The sequence below is a fragment of the Sturnus vulgaris genome, chromosome 5 (genome assembly GCF_052056855.1).
Source record: "Sturnus vulgaris isolate bStuVul1 chromosome 5, bStuVul1.hap1, whole genome shotgun sequence".
NCBI classification, from domain to species: Eukaryota; Metazoa; Chordata; class Aves; order Passeriformes; family Sturnidae; genus Sturnus; species Sturnus vulgaris.
In genome coordinates, this window is record NC_142247.1 from 38,706,840 (window position 1) to 38,722,566 (window position 15,727).

General features: G+C 37.7%; 1 protein-coding gene across 1 annotated transcript in view; it reads left to right on the plus strand.

The window, feature by feature from the left end:
* The first annotated feature begins 220 nt into the window (after positions 1-220).
* The window catches only part of SAMTOR (S-adenosylmethionine sensor upstream of mTORC1), a 33,650-nt gene continuing 18,143 nt past the window's right edge, over positions 221-15,727 (plus strand). Inside the window, exons 1-2 of the mRNA XM_014871189.2 lie at positions 221-406; positions 12,582-12,723. Coding sequence (XP_014726675.1) covers positions 256-406; positions 12,582-12,723 — 293 coding nt within the window. The 5' untranslated portion in view covers positions 221-255. The remainder of the gene's footprint in view (positions 407-12,581; positions 12,724-15,727) is intronic.

A 15,727-nucleotide genomic window follows, 5' to 3' on the forward strand; every position in this document is an offset into this window, starting at 1 on the left:
CCCCCAGCCCAGCCCAGCCCGGCCCGGCCCAGCCCGGCCCGGCCCGCTGCCAGCGCGGGGCCGCGCGGAAACGGAGACGGCGGCACCGGCGCGCGGGGACGCGCGGCGCGGCCACGGGGCGGCGCGCGCGCGCGGACTCCATGTCCCGGCTGCCCGCGCGGCGGAGGCGGCGCGCGCATGCCCGCCCGGCGCAGCCCCGGCACGGCGCGCGCCTCCCCCTGGGCCGGGCGGTGCGCGGCGAGCAGCGGGAACACCATGGAGGCCGCTCCGCAGCCCCGGCCCCGGCCCGGTGGGGCCGCCGCCGCCCCGCCGCCACCCCCGGAGCAGGAGCGGAAGCTGGAGCAGGAGAAGCTGTCGGGGGTGGTGAAGAGCGTCCACCGGCGGCTGCGCAAGAAGTACCGGGAAGGTAACGCGGGGGAGGGGGCCGCCCCGGCCCGGCCCGGCCCGGCCCGGCCCGGCCGCAGCGGATCGGGGTGTCCCCCGCGGGCGGGGGGCGGCGGGCCGGCCCGGTGTCGGGGGAGGGCGGCCGGGAGCAGCTCCGCGCTCGCTTCCTGCTCCTCCCCGGCAGACCGGGTTCGCCGCCGGCTGCCCGCAGCCCCGCCGAAGGCACCCGGTCGGGTCTGCCGGGGTTGTGCCGCTTTCCTGGAGCTGTTGGCAGCGAAGCCCCCTTCCTGGCAGACGAGGGAGCTTCCCGGCCGTATAGCAGGGTTTTCCTAACTGCAGGCGTGAGGACAGTAGATGATGAATGCCAAAAGAGATTGAATGGTGATCTGGAAAGGCACAGGTCTTTGTGAATTATTTGTGCCTCTTGTCTTTCAGTCGTAGTGCGGTAGTTCAGGCAGGAGGGATTGGGTTAAAGGTGTTGTAATTACTCGTAATTTTTGGAAAATCTACTTTTTCATCAGTGTTAATGCCCTTGTGCAAGGTTTTTATGGGTGGTATTGCAATGCTTTAAAACCTTCATGAAATGCTAGCACAGGTTATAGAAAATTCATCCATCCATTCTTTTAGTGAGCTCACAGCTCACCTTTAGAAGAGCACACATGAAATGGGAGCTCTTCCTCTTGTAGGTACAAGTTCTTGCCTCTCCTCTGTATTTGCATATGACACTTCTGTTAAAGAAACAAGGTCGTACTGCCTTCTGGACTCCCAAAATCTCCCGTGGAGCCAGTTCATGGGATTTGGGCACAAATACCGACCTATCTAAAAGTCGCTGTTTATTTTGGCCTTGGTGAAGCAAAACTTAAGGGAGGATCTCCTTTCTCCTCTCAGATGTTGGGAGAATGAACACAGTATATTTAAACATTCAAATCCTGGCAAAGGAGTTCAGCTTTTAGCAGTACATGTTTTTGTGTTATTTCAGAGCGCCTGAAAGATTAAGACAGACAAGGATTGGCTTTGTTAGCTTTTTTTTTTAAAGTGAACAATCTCTAGCAACTGATTTTTTTTTTAGATGAGAGCCTAAATAAGGAGGAAGTTTTTGTAAGCCTACTTTTTAGCAAAAAGCAAGTTCGTGCTCAGGGGTAAGTTGTGTGTAGCTGGTTAAGTGAAAGAGCCAACAGCATTTTCATTTACTTCCTATGACTTGTAAATCATTCGTTAGTGAAAACTTTACAGTGATTTTTCTAGTTACTCCAAAGTAGCAACATGATAGGTCATTTCATTGAGAGACTTAAAACCAAACAATTCATCACATCTATGCAACAAGAAGAGCTCTATCCATTACCTACTCATCCAGTAGTATGTGGTCCTTACAAGTTACTAGTGCTTAGTAGCCAGCAGTACTTCCTATGTTAGGTTCTTTAGTTTTCGAGTCTTTTCTACTTACATCTGCCTTTCCTTCTAAAGGCAGACTTGAGAATTTCCTTCTTAAATGTCTTTAATGTTGTTCTGAAATTGTAATACATTGTAATACATTGTAATACATGCTTGATCTCTGAAAGGTCTTTTCTTGGAATTTTTTCTAATACTTGGTGATACTGACACAAAATGAAAGTTAACAGTTTGTTAAATAGAATTTTAAAAAATCAATAAATCATCTCTAATTTCGCTGTACAATTTGAATTATGGCTTGAGTATGGAAAAGCAAAGAGGAAAATCCCTTCATTCTTCCTTATGTGTTTACAGATTTTTGCACAGGGAAAGCAAAGCTTCTTGACCCCACAGTTTAGTGCTCTCCCCTCCATATGAAGCAGAAATATGATTCTGTATTAGTCCACAATATTGTACTGTCCTTTTTCTGTTTTCTTTTTCTACTCTGCCTCCTCTCATGTTTTACTAGACTTCTATGAAGCTAGTTCCCATTTTGTCTAAATAAGCAAACACTACTAGAATTGCTGTTGCAGGACTTCAGTGCTTTGTCTGTAGAAGCCAAAGTAGAATCCCATATTAATTTTGTTGGTAGATGAAAAAATCATGTTCATTATCCTGAAAGCTATATGATTATTTTGCACAGGGTAGGTAAGTCTAAGGAAGCCCTTGGTATTGCAATATGATCCTAAGTTACTGTCTTCAGTTAGATGTGTTGAAAGGAAATAGATGTATCCTTGAGACACTGAGATGTGTGTTGATAGATTTTATTTGGACTCGATTTCAATAAGCTGATTTCTTTGCTAATTCATTTGACTTGCTGACGTTAGCAAGGTTTGTGTTTTAATGGGCAGTTGTAACAGGCAAGCCAGTATATTATCTGAGTTGCTTATAACTGCAGCAGTGTTATAATTTTGTTTCATTTTCTGCAATGGTTCCCCTCTTTTTTGAAGATGAGCCGGTAAAAAAGTGACAATATGCTCCAAAATTGCAAGCCAATGTGTTTTTGTAGACGTTGCATACTTGTCAGAAGTGCAAGAACATTATTTCTTAACTAGGGAAGCATTGCAGCAAATTTTTGCAGTTACTAGGGAATTACTAGAATAAAATTTTAGTCATCATGTCATGTAAAGGGTTTGATTCTGATTTTTTTTTTTTCCTGATGAAAAACTGTAATTCTGTAGATTAATCAGAGCTGAACCTTGGCTTATTTTTTAAATTCTGCACTTACTGAATTGCTTATATTTGTAAGTATGGTGCATGGACTTTATATGTAGTTCTGCACTGAACTTCACATCATATCATAGCCCCATGCCAATCGTGACAAGCATTTACCATCTAAATGATGCAGCTGAAATGCTTTTGAATTTGCACTGAAGTGCATTTTTTTGTTTTCTTCAACAATTTTAGTTTTTTTGCTGTGTGACTAATACTTATCTTTTCTGTTGTTTGGATATTACCAAACATAAGTAATATATTGCCATATATTATAGTGGGAATATTTAATTTTTTTCTCCTTTTTTATCTCCTTTTTATCCTTCTTTATTTCCTTCTCTTACCCTCTCTGTTAATAAGAAAATAAAGGCAAGCATGTAATCATAAATGCCATGGCAGGTTTGGTATTTTAAAATTGTAGGCTGCTTTTTTTTTTCTACTGTGGGTCCTGCACTATTCTGTGTGATATATTGAAATTATTTAATGAAATTTAGCAAATGAATGTAGGTTGTAAATTAAATTGGTTGGCTCTTGTTCACACTGAGTGAATGTGTCAATTAAATCAGCTAACCATTAAGAAGTTGTTTCAGGCTACTTTTAGGTAGTGATAGAGAAAGAGAGTACCTATATAGGGGTTCCTAAAAATAAACATGATTCCTGAGGTTAGCCTATAAACTTTCTCATCATAAAGAAGACTTTAAGTAAGAATAACTCAGAGATGTAACATGTTCACTTAGGAGTCTCTCTCCTTACTATAAGGCTCATGGGGTTTTTTGGTTTTATTCCTGCTTCCTATTCAAACAGAGTTGTTTAATCTTAATTATTTTACACACCACCACCAGTAAAATCCAAAACTGGAACTGCTCTCAAGTAGTGAGTTATTCACTTATCAGAAATTTTAGGGTGGTTCTGAATGCTTTACACAAGCGCCTAGAAAGTACAGAAATTAGGGTTTTTCATGATGTTTGAATTTCTGTTACTAATTGGAGATGGGGAAAAAAGGATGTTTGATTTAGTCGCTTCCTGTTGGTTCTGTTGCTTGGTACCACAGGTGACCCCAAGTTTTAGAGAGCTTTGCTCTGTGCATCTTTTGGGCACCTGCAGCCGTGGACTGCTGTTGTAGGGGTTGCATGTAGGCATGAATGTTTCATATACTCCGTGTAGGCTGATGTGTGTCGAGCCTGACAGACAGACCTAAAAGCAGATTTAGTGGTTCCTAAGGAACTACACAAGATCTACTGAACATCTGCTGTGTGATGTATGTTTGTTTGCTTCCAATTGCTTGTAGTAACCAAATAGTTTCAATTTTTACTGGGATAAAAATCCTTCCCTTGATACAGAGGTGTCCTGTTTTTCTGTAATTTTTCTGGTTTTTTGTAATCATCCAGAGCTATATTTATCAAGTAAACATTTTCTCTGTAGCAGGACCCTCAGTTATAGATGGATTTATGTATAGTCTGAAAGATGATTTACATGACTACTTTTCCCTTAAAATCCTGTAATAAGTAGAAGTGGAAAAATTGCTGAGGTATCTATAAAGGGTTTTTTTAAAAAATGTTTTCCTGTGTGTTCACTAAAATAGTTAATTTCTCCTAATATATGCCTACTAAGGCTGTTGAGGCTTTGAGAATCACACAGAATTGTTGTTTGTCCTGTTACTAATTACCACATTACAGAAGCTGACAAAAACATTTCTAGGTGGCAGTTTGATTCCTTAAAAGAAATGTTTGTTACAACTTCAAAGAAAAGGAACTTTTCTAAAGGTTTTCTCAGAAAATTGTGGAAAATTTACAGGACCCTGCCTGATGATAATAAGTAACCCAAGCAGGTAAGTGGTTTAGACATTTAGACATTAAGGGTTGTTCTGAATTCAGTTGTTTCATGGTCTCTTCGTCTCCTGTTTTTCATGAAGAACCGTGAGAGCTTAAGTTCTTCCTGATGTGAAACAGGAAACATTTTGAAATGGTGTCATTTTTCACAGGACAGGAAAAACTTTGTCATTGAACTCTACATGATAAGTTAACAGTTGTTACTCCTTTTTGTTAAATATAACTGATTTACAGTAGAAATAAACTTAAGTTTTTAAGGTACTAATTTGTGTTTTACTACTTGCATTAATTTATTGGAAAAGGAAGACATTTTGTAATACTAACTGTTGAATTTTCTGGTAATAAAAACTAAATTTTATTTAATTAAAATGAAAATTGATGCTAGTTTATGACATATGCTTTAAGGTATGATTGCCTTTACAGTTTGCACACCACAGTTTTGCAACAAGGCTTTCATTAGAAATCATGTAAGATTAACATTTGGGGGGATTTAATTGCTGCTGTCATTTAGTAAGCATATAAATTGGAAAATGTACTGGCTACAGCGTGGGCTTCCACTCACTGAACAACAGGTCTGTGTCACCTTCCCTGCTCCTTTATTGCCCTGTCAGGGAAGATGGTGTTCCTGTTACAGGGTCAGCATAATAAAATCTATGCATCAGCTACTTCCAAGTTTTGCTCCCGCATTTGCAAAAATTACAAAAATCAGTAGTTTCTGTTGACATACTCATCTCTATATTGGTTGCATTAAGGTACAGTACATAGTCCATCTCAGGTTTGGGAAAGAGGAGAGGAATGAAGTTTCCAGAAGAGTAGATCCAACACCTGGGGGCAGTAATTGCTTAAACTGTCACATACATGCTGTTTGTATGACATTTGTCAGAGATTTATAGCAGATCAGAAACACAAATTATTCTTCAGAGTGATATAAGCTGACCCCCAGTAGATGCTGAAATATCAGTCAGTTGGGCCCTCAGAGTTTGTTTCGTATAAACAGATGGATAGGAAGTTTACCTGAGAGGTCAGCTGTAGAAATTCGCATTTGGTCAAATGAATCCTTTCCATGCAAGTTGAAGGGAGTAACATTGATAATGAGATAGTGAAAATTAGATTCTTGAACTTGATTTTTTAAAAAATATTTTATTCTGAAATAGTTGAGGTAACTCCTAAGAAATGTGAGGCAAATACTAGTTAGACATGAGAAGAAAAATATTAACTCTGATTGCTTGAACTTTGTCCAAGTTGAAGTTCACGTTCTGTATATAGAGATGTAAAATTGGAAAACAGAGAAGCCAGAAATACCTAATGTCATTTGCAAGGAATGCTGAATATGCTTTTCATAAGACAGATGTTCAGTAAGTTCATCATGTATACAATGAAAATTATGAATGTCATAATATTTGCTGATATTCCTCATGCAATTAATTTTTCTTATCATTGCCACAGCATCCATACATCAGTTGTACAGCTGAATTTCAACCTGCAATGTTAATGAGAGAATTTTGTCAGATATTCATAGGCATTTGATTTCAGCTTTAGCCTAGTGAACAGTGTAGGACTGCTTTTCTCATTGACTGTTTAGCATGTTATAGAAGCTAGTATACTGTTTCCAGCAAGTGAGAGGTGATCTTAAGAGACTGAAAATGAGATGGATTATTTTCATTCTGCAGTGCATTACCATCAACAAACAAAAAAACCCTCAAAAATCTTGCTAGGCATCGTTATGGCCTGCAGCTGGTCATCTAAAGTTATCCAGCATTGTCATGGATACTTGTTAATTGTGGGGGTAGGTTTCCTTTTTTAAATGAACAATATTTATTAATTTTTTTAAGGTAGTGTTAATACTGTGCACAAATTAACATGTCGAGTTTGGTTTTGCCTTTTGTTGTTAGTCAATACATTGAGGTTATTTTCTCTTTTACCAGAGCCATCAAAGTTCTGGTAGAGGAGAAAAGAGGAAGGCAACGTGTTGTTAAATGAAGGTATTGAAAAGGGAGTGGATTGAATCTGGTTTTCCACATTACGAAATTATACCAGTATGTAGAAAACTTCAAACCCTTAAACACTTGAGGGTGGGTTCTGGTGGGTTGAGGTGTTTTTTGGTGATTTTGGGGGGTTGTTTTTTAATGTTGTTTTTATTTGGTTTGGTGGTGGTTTTTCCAATTAGAAGTACCTTGAATTGAAAAAAAAATTACTTTCCCAGAAGGAAATAATGGCTGCTCTAATTACTGTTTTTCTCTTTTTTGAGGGGGGGTGGTTTGGGTTAGTTTTTTTCTGGGATTTTTGTTTTGGTGGTTGGTTGGGTTTTTGTTTGGGGTTTTTTATTATTTTTGTTGGGCTTTTTTCTTTTTCAGTTTGATATTATTATTATTTTATTTCTTATTTTTGGAGGAAGTTATTGCTTAATGATCTAAACATGAATTACATGTACCTGAAGACTTAAATGTGAAGTGTCAGTGCCAGTTAACTTTTGATGTGCAAGGTCTTGTTTGGTGATGGATGAAGTATTCTGTATTTAGTTTTGAGATTGTCAGAGGTGACTGCACTGTTTTTCCAGAGAGCACCAGTGGACTTATGGAAAATAGTAATTACAAATCTCTTCTTGTGGGTGCAGATAGCACTTTTATAACTCTATGTGACAACCACTGTGTTGTTTGATAAAACAGAATTATTCAAATCAGTTGTTTTGGGTTTCATCCTGTTCCAAAATGAGCAATTCTGCCTTTAGCAGAACTGAGCTGTATTTCTTTTCTATTACAGAAGATTATATTTTCTTAAAATGCTAATTGATATGATTTGTTCTGTCAGAAGACTGCCTAATTAATTTTTTTGTTCATTTTATAAGCATACCTTAAATGACAGTTCAATTTAACACTCTACAAATAAATGCGTTTTTAAAATAATTTTTTTTTAATGGGATGGAAGAAAGTTGTTTTTTTTTTTTTTTTTCTTAATTACAGACTACTTGGAGAGAAGAATTACGGTGTAGGTTTATCTCACCAAGAACGGCAAACCTGATATTCTCATGCTGTTTTGGGAAGCTCTGATAAGGACTTGTAAAATAAATGTGGAACAAGGAGAGTTCTTAGTAATTTTTGTATGATTCTTCTCTACTAAAAATGTTTTTGGTTGTTGAAAGTTGCAGCTAACATTTGGTCTCTATTGCTGTTACCCACAATTAAAATTATCTTGTAATTAGGATCATTTAAAAATAACTTCTACATGCCTGACCTGTTCTCTCTGTGACAGTATTCAGCAACTGCTGATTAGTTGTGGTTTTCAGGGTTATGACTTGGCTATTCTGTGGGCAATGTTAATGTGGGTGGAAATTACTTAGGATTCATCTGTTCTAGGTAAGTAGTATTGGATTTTTGTTTCTGTAAAGTCCATATTACGAAGAACAAGTCGATCAGTCATTTGTTCAGTGACAGAATTCTAGGAAGCAATGGGTTTTGACCTTTTTTGTTTTTAAAGGAATAGTTAATCTTCAAGATGAAGAGTAGGTTATTTATTTATTTATTTTCTAGATAATTCTGAATAAAATAGAACAAGCATTAATTAATTTTAAAATAGCATGAGTATCGTTGTTTGAGAGGTGTGTGAAACTCCTATTATGAGCTAGCTTTGCTGGTCACACTTTTCAGCTGGACAGTCGCATATTTGGCTCCTTGACGGACATCTTAGGCCTATGAAGATCTCTGAAGGTTCAGCACTCAAAAGAGGTTTTAAATTGCTTAAAAGGTAATCTGTAATTGTAGAGTAGAAGTGTTTAGTGCCTTCAACTTTATGTTGTGGTATGGTCATGAGTATGAAAAGTTTAATACGCAAAATCAAATATTAACTTCAAGATGTGATCAAAGATTCAAGACTTTTCTTTTTATTCTATTAGATTAGCCTACCACAAACTGCTGTTTAATTTACAGTGTTACTGATTGCTTAATACAAGACCTTATTTTTCTTATTTCTCTAGTAACTACTAGTTTTGTCATGAAACCTTCCTGCCTATTTTACTGCCTATTTGGTTACATTAGCAAAAATGTATTGATTCATAAATAAATGTTTAACACTAGAGTTAACGCCATAGTTGTCCCTGGGTTATAATGTTTTGCTTGAAAAAATAGTACCCAGTGGATTATAATATACTGATTGAAAAAAATTAATACATAACTTTTGTGTGTTCTGGGTATAGGTTTGAAATTGAATTCTACAAGACTTCTTGTAGTCACTGTCTCAACAGATAGGAAGGACTGTTTGCATTTTCAATTCAGTATTGCAGCATGATTCTGGATTTAAAGTTCGTGTATCTGGTGTGCCTGTTTGTGTCTTCTCAAAGCTCATTATGTTAAAGTATGGGGGAGAAAAACCACAGCAAGACAATGCACTACCATGCTACTTGCTTAAAGGAAATTAGACGCCAAACCCTTTGAAAAGCCCTGCACAATGGTGCCAGTGCCTTAAGATGATCCATTATCTGCAGTTGTTTGGAGCTTGTGTCCATGGAAGGGCAGAGAAACAGGCATCATATCAAAATCTGTACTGACAGTGGGTCAGCTGCCATGCTTAGACAAGAATAAGTGAAAAATGCTGCTGGAGTATCGCTGTGTGCTTGCTTACCATTCTGTCTTCCAGTGATTTTGTTGTTTAGGAGTTCATGAGATAGAAATCTCATTTTTGAACATGGAGTTTGTTGTGAATTTTCTTCCTGTAATTTGCCCAGCTGCATGAACTTCATGAACCTTAAGCCTAGTTATACATTTTGTGAGGAAATAACTGGGGTTTTTTTTCTCTTTTAAGCAGCTTTTTCTGAATGTCTCATATTCTTGGAACAGGCAGAAGTTGTTCCATATTTACCTTCCCTCTGTCAGTTGCGACTTGTGGAAGTTTGTTCTCTATTTGTTTCATCTGCCTTCTTCCTTCCTCTGTTTCAGTGCTCTTCATACAAAAGCAGGGCTGTATCTGTCCCATTTGGACAATTTCTGTATCTCTGTATTGATAAATAAAAATAAACCAAAAGTGCTCACAGAATTGACTTAATATGTGTGGTGGAATTACTTTGTGATGAATTTTTCACTTTTGTTCTGCATCTCTCTTCTCATGGTCTGTATAATTAACTTTTATTTTCTTGTGAGCTCAGAGCCAAGAAGCTGTTACTGTTATGGGCAGCTCTGTTGCAGTTGTAACCCAGATTTCATGTCCCAGTGTGCTGGTAGTCAGCTCCGGGTCTGTTGCTATATATTTCAGTTTGAGACCCCTTATCTGCAGATGCTTTTGACACTCATCTGACTTCCAGGAAGAGGTGCAAATCTATGGCCTTGTTCAGAAGGAAATCAGAGTAGCTGCTATGAGAGCAAGATTCGGTGTTAGAAGGTATTGCTACTTTGCTCTTTCTAAGGGTAGGCTAGTTAACATTTGGTCTTTGCATATTTCTTCTTTCCTATCTGTCTTATTTCTTAAGCTTTAAGGAAAAGAGGTATTTGGAAATAGAGTAATTGCTTCAGGGTAGACTAGATGAAGTAGTGAAATATAAGAACAGTAATAAGCTTTGGATTTGTATTTGTGATATTTTCCTTCCATAAGTGTTCATTCATTTACTTCTTACCTTTCTGACCAGCCGTGTATTCAAGCAATTCTTCAGCAACTTCAAGTCATTGAAGTATTTCACAATTGTCTGGAGCATGCAGCAAGATTCAGAGTTGGAGAAACTACAACACTTTGTCTAAGTTGCACCAGAATTAATTTGCTATTGAGAATCACTTTAAACTTTGCTAGTGCTTTGATTGCTAGGAGTTGTGTTTGTTTTGCCCCCTGTGCTTGTAGGCCACTGTTGATACCATTTTATGCTCTCTTTTGTCAGTAGGGTATGTCCCGTTCTGCGTGTTTGTTTCTACAGAAGGCTCTCCTGAAAGCTCTGGAAAAGTGCCCCACAGGTTTTAGCAGAAACCCCTGTGGAGACTTGCCTGCAACTTGGGTGTTTTTTCTGCTCTGGTGGTCAGCCAATGACCTTGCTGATACCATTTCTTATAAAGCATATCTCTCTGAACTTGGATCATTTGGAAAATAATGAAGGATGCTGTTCAGTATTATACCTTTTTTTTTTTTGTCCAGTGTAATAACTTTCTCATATATGCTTGTTGAACAACAAGTAGAATACCTAATTTCTTGCACAGCTTCCACATTTTGATAGCATTAAATTTTGGCCACTCCCTTCCATCTCAGCTGCCATCTCAGACAAGGGAGTATAAACACCTAATTTTAAACATGACTCACTTTGATGATTGTACAAGTGCGCTAGATGCTTATTTCTGAAAAATGCTATGACATCCCTAAACCAAACCTAAGTAGGGAGTAACCTGGATGGTTGATTTAAATCTTTCAAGTATACATCTATACTTGTCCATCAGGGCCAGTCTTTCTGCAAGTGGAGGACAAATGAGGTGAGGATTGTTGCTGCTGTGCACAGGAGGGAAAAAATAAAAAGGTTGTCATTGGAAAAAATCCTTGATTTACTGCTAATTGCAACAAAGTACATCAAAGAAGTTGCCGTAAGTGTGTTAGAAACAGAAATTTCTTGCTGGTGTGAGGACAGGTCATACTGTAAGCTATTTTCAGGCTTTAACAGATTATTAATTGCTAGCTTATGGTTGATAAAGTATTTAAAGTATGTCCTTCTCATCTAAAGATGCTACAAGATGAAATTATGTTGTGAAAGGTCTGTTGTTTGTCTGAGTTAAAGCTTAAAATATAGCTGCAATCTTGTAAAGTTATATTTAACTGTATTATTTGTAAGTTAAAAATCAGTACATATTTTTTATTCTGCAGATTGACATATGTTCTAGATATGTGCATACATTTGTGATTAAGAAACACAAAATAAATTAGTGAACGCCATACCAGGAAAGCATCTTTCTTAGGGCAGAAATACTGTTTCAGGAAGGTACACCAAGGGTTTGCATGCTGTATAGGAATTGGGGCTAGCCATGACTAGCATTTATCTTGTTCTTGTTTAGCAGTACGTTATGTAAAGCAGGCTAGGAGAAGTGGATACTTAGGAGCAAAGAAGGAAAGTCATCATATTTAATTACTTTGAAGTGCCAGAACTTAACCTGCAAGACTTCTTTTCAGTGAGATGAGGAGCATGGAAATAAATCTGTCCCTAGAGATCAGCAGAGGAGTTTGTCTGAGATTTCCTGATCATAGTTGGTTTGATTCTTTAGTACTATCCCTAGAAGCTAATTTACTGGGCCTGGCTGGATTAGACAGCAATCAATGAGAGTTTGAATTCCTTTTTCTTTTTCAGTATACCCAAAGAAATCTATATTGTGGGTTTAACTTTGATGACGTTTTCATGTAATGTCATCACAGTATTTGCCATGGATGTGAATGCTAGTAGAAACCTTTAAATCTTTCATTTCTAAAATATTTGTCATGTTAAGGCTCATTCACAGAAACCTGAAAGCCAGTTCCCAGGGACTTTAATTTCACAGAACAAATGGAACAAAATCTGTGTACTGATATTTCTAGTTTCTCAAGTACCCCACAGCCCCTTCCTGCCCCAAAACTTGAAATTTTGTGTTTATGACTAGAGAAAGATGAACTTGTTTTTATTATGTGCAAGTAAAGTAATCTCTTGGTGCATTATGTAACTTTTTAACTGGATGGGGATTTTGCCATGGAATTAATGAGAGACTTTGTATCTGATGTGGAATTTTTTTGTTTTGTTTTGTTTAGTGGGAGACTTTGATAAGATCTGGCGTGAGCACTGTGAGGATGAGGAAACTCTGTGTGAATATGCTGTGGCAATGAAAAACCTTGCAGATAATCACTGGGCAAAAACTTGTGAAGGGGAAGGCCGAATTGAATGGTGTTGCAGGTAAATAATGTATTTGAAACATGCAATTGTATGCTTTTACTTGCAATTATTTATATTACAAAGCTTAATTGTTTTTTTCTTTTTCCGATGTTTAACATTCGTCCTACAGCATATTAATAATTTATTACTTTCTTAAAAAAATACCTTCTTAGTGTTCCAGCTTACAAAGGAAATAGCTTATGAAGCGTTTTGTTATTAGGTGATCCTTTTTTGAAGTATTTTCAACATTTTTTTTTCTCAAATACTGAAGCTGTTTGCAAATAAACGTATGAAGTAATTTTCCATGCTTTTGAACCTAAGCTGAATAAATGCAGTGAGTGTAACTCAGGTTTAATTTTCAGGGGTTTGGTTTGACTTGTACATATAATAGTGTTTGATCTCTAAATGCAGATCTCTGGTGCTTAAATTTCAATTCTTAATCTCCTGTAACAGACTTTACTCTGGTGAAACTTGTTTTAAATGTATCTAATACTGTAGAATATCTATAACTCATGAACATTCAGGTTTTGTTGGGCTATCTGAACTCAAAAAAGTCATGAAATGAGGAGCTGAACTATGTCAGTCCCTGAGGAAAATAAATAGTAAAAATAGGAGAAATGTTGGTCATTCAGAAGTCCTGCATACTGTTGGCATCCAAGACAATACTATGGAATCTGTAGAGCAGAATAAAACAAAATGCTGTTGAGATTTAAATGGGAAGAGGGTGTATCAGCAGTCTTGCTGTTAGGAAGGGAATGACTTCAGAAAACCAAAAAGTAATCTTGTGTGCCAGTTTGTAGGTCCTGCAAAGTGCTGAGCAAAGAACGGTAGATATGGTATTGTTAAATTTATATTCTCTTGAGCCCATAAAACAAAAAAGAGAAGAAGGAATTGACTGTGAAAGAGTTGATTTTGGTGGCAGCTTGAGCTGTTCTGTGGCTTCTGGAAATGGAGCAAGTAATAAAAGCTCAGTTTTTTTCCCTAGCATTAACTCTTAAATAGTTAAAAGCCATCCCTTTACTTACCAATGTTTTATCCTTTACCTTAGAAAAAATCCACCATATTTAAGTGTTTGTTTATAGACACCTTTCTGGACGTGCTTTGTGTATCTATATCCCAATTGCAGGAGAGATGTCGCAGTTAAAAAGAACTAAGCCCAAAAATGGACAGAGTTTCAACAGCTTTGTCAGAGATAAATAAAATAGATTTTAGTAAGGTTGTAGTACACTCTCATTTATGCTGTTGACCTTGTTTGGTGAGGGTTTGATATTTTGTTGGTTTTGGGTCTTATTTGGCGTTTTTTGTTCGTTTTGTTCTTTTGTTTCTGTGCTTGTTTTGTTTTTTGGTAATTGGCATGGCACAGACTTTTCCTCCTTTGTGATCCCCAGCTGCCTATTTCTGTGTTACAGGCTTCCTGAGTAGCAAGTTGTTTACTTGTATTTGTGCTATTCATTACTTCTGTGGAAATGCTGATATTTATATTTCTCTTTACTACATTACACTGTCTTGAATTGTATTGAATTCTAATACTGCGATTTCTTGCAGCATCTTCCTCCCACCCTGCCCTGGTTTGGCATCATTCTTAGATCACTTATAAGGAACTGAAACTGACTGTTCCACAGGTCAGGTTATCTGTGGGAAAAAATAGTCGTACTGGACCCAGGGCAGATTCCATGGAACATTGTTGGATATTTTCTTACAATTTGATTGTCAGCTAATATGTGAAACATTTTCAACAGAGCTGCGTGCTCTTTAATTTCATCTAAGCAGTAATGCCTTAGCTTGTGGCAAGTTTGTCTGTTATCCTGTAGGACAGGATAATGTTTCTTGTGCACAGTGTGACTTGTATATAGAAGGTGTCAAGCACCTGCTTGGTTTCTGTTATAGATCATTTACAAAGTAAATATTGAAGTAAATGTTCAGTTTGGGCTTTGCAGCCTGAGCTCGTATTAAGAAGAGAATCCACCCACTAAGAGACACTAAAACACACTGTCATGGTATAAAGCTTCAGATAAAGCATATAGCTTTTCAGTTTGCAAAGTCAAAGGATCAGGAGTTTTTACATTAGTAGAAAAAGAGAGGATACTTTTCACTTCTCAAATTATACCGAGGCCTGGATTGCTAAATACCAGAACATATCAGATTAACTTTGTGTTCTGCTATTTTTGGTTTCTTCTCACAGGGCCAAGAGGTGTGCCAGACAAGTAGCAGGTCCCACTGTTGTTACTCTTCCTTGTGCCTGGGTGCAGAACTGCATGCAAGAGAACTTGCATGAGACTTAAGTGAAAGCTTTTGCTCAATGCTTATTATTACTATGTTACCACGACAGCAGGAAGGTAGCTGTTTCATATTAGATGAATTTTAATTTGTGAGTGGAGTGCTGAAAATAGTTTGGAACCACTAGTGTATGCCTCCTGAAGAAAGGAGAGACTGAGTTTTATTTTACTTTGAAAGAAGATCTTTTCAGCAATCTGAAACTGAGAAGTGTTTTTTCCATTAGTTAAAAGGAAAAAGAAGAGTACAAAAGACTTTGTGGGTTTTTTTTCTTTCCTTCATTTTCTTTGTATTCTCCTAGGATCTGATAAAATAAATCAGATAGTGTAGAATAACCACTAGAAAAGCTATGTGTACTTCTCGGGATCGAGAATAACAATTTTGTTTTTCTTTCAAAAGTCTTTCTAGCTATTTGATTGAAGACACTGGAAAAATTCTGACAAAAATTCTTAAACCAGATGGCCTAAAACTTACTGTTTTACTTCTTCATTAGTGTTGGTTTAAAGAACATGTATCCAGACTCTAGAAACTGTAAAGATGGAAAGCAGTACATGATAGACTGTGCTGGTGGCCGTATGCTGAGTTATATAGGGCCAATTTTGTTTATTGTTTCAGGGAAATATTACAGAACTGTAAAGGGGGAAGAGGGATTAAAACTTTATCTGCTTTTAGATCCAGGATTGTGATCCCCTGAGTGATGGTGAAGCTTGGACAGCACTCAACTGTTTTTTCCTTCCTTTCTTTATATATA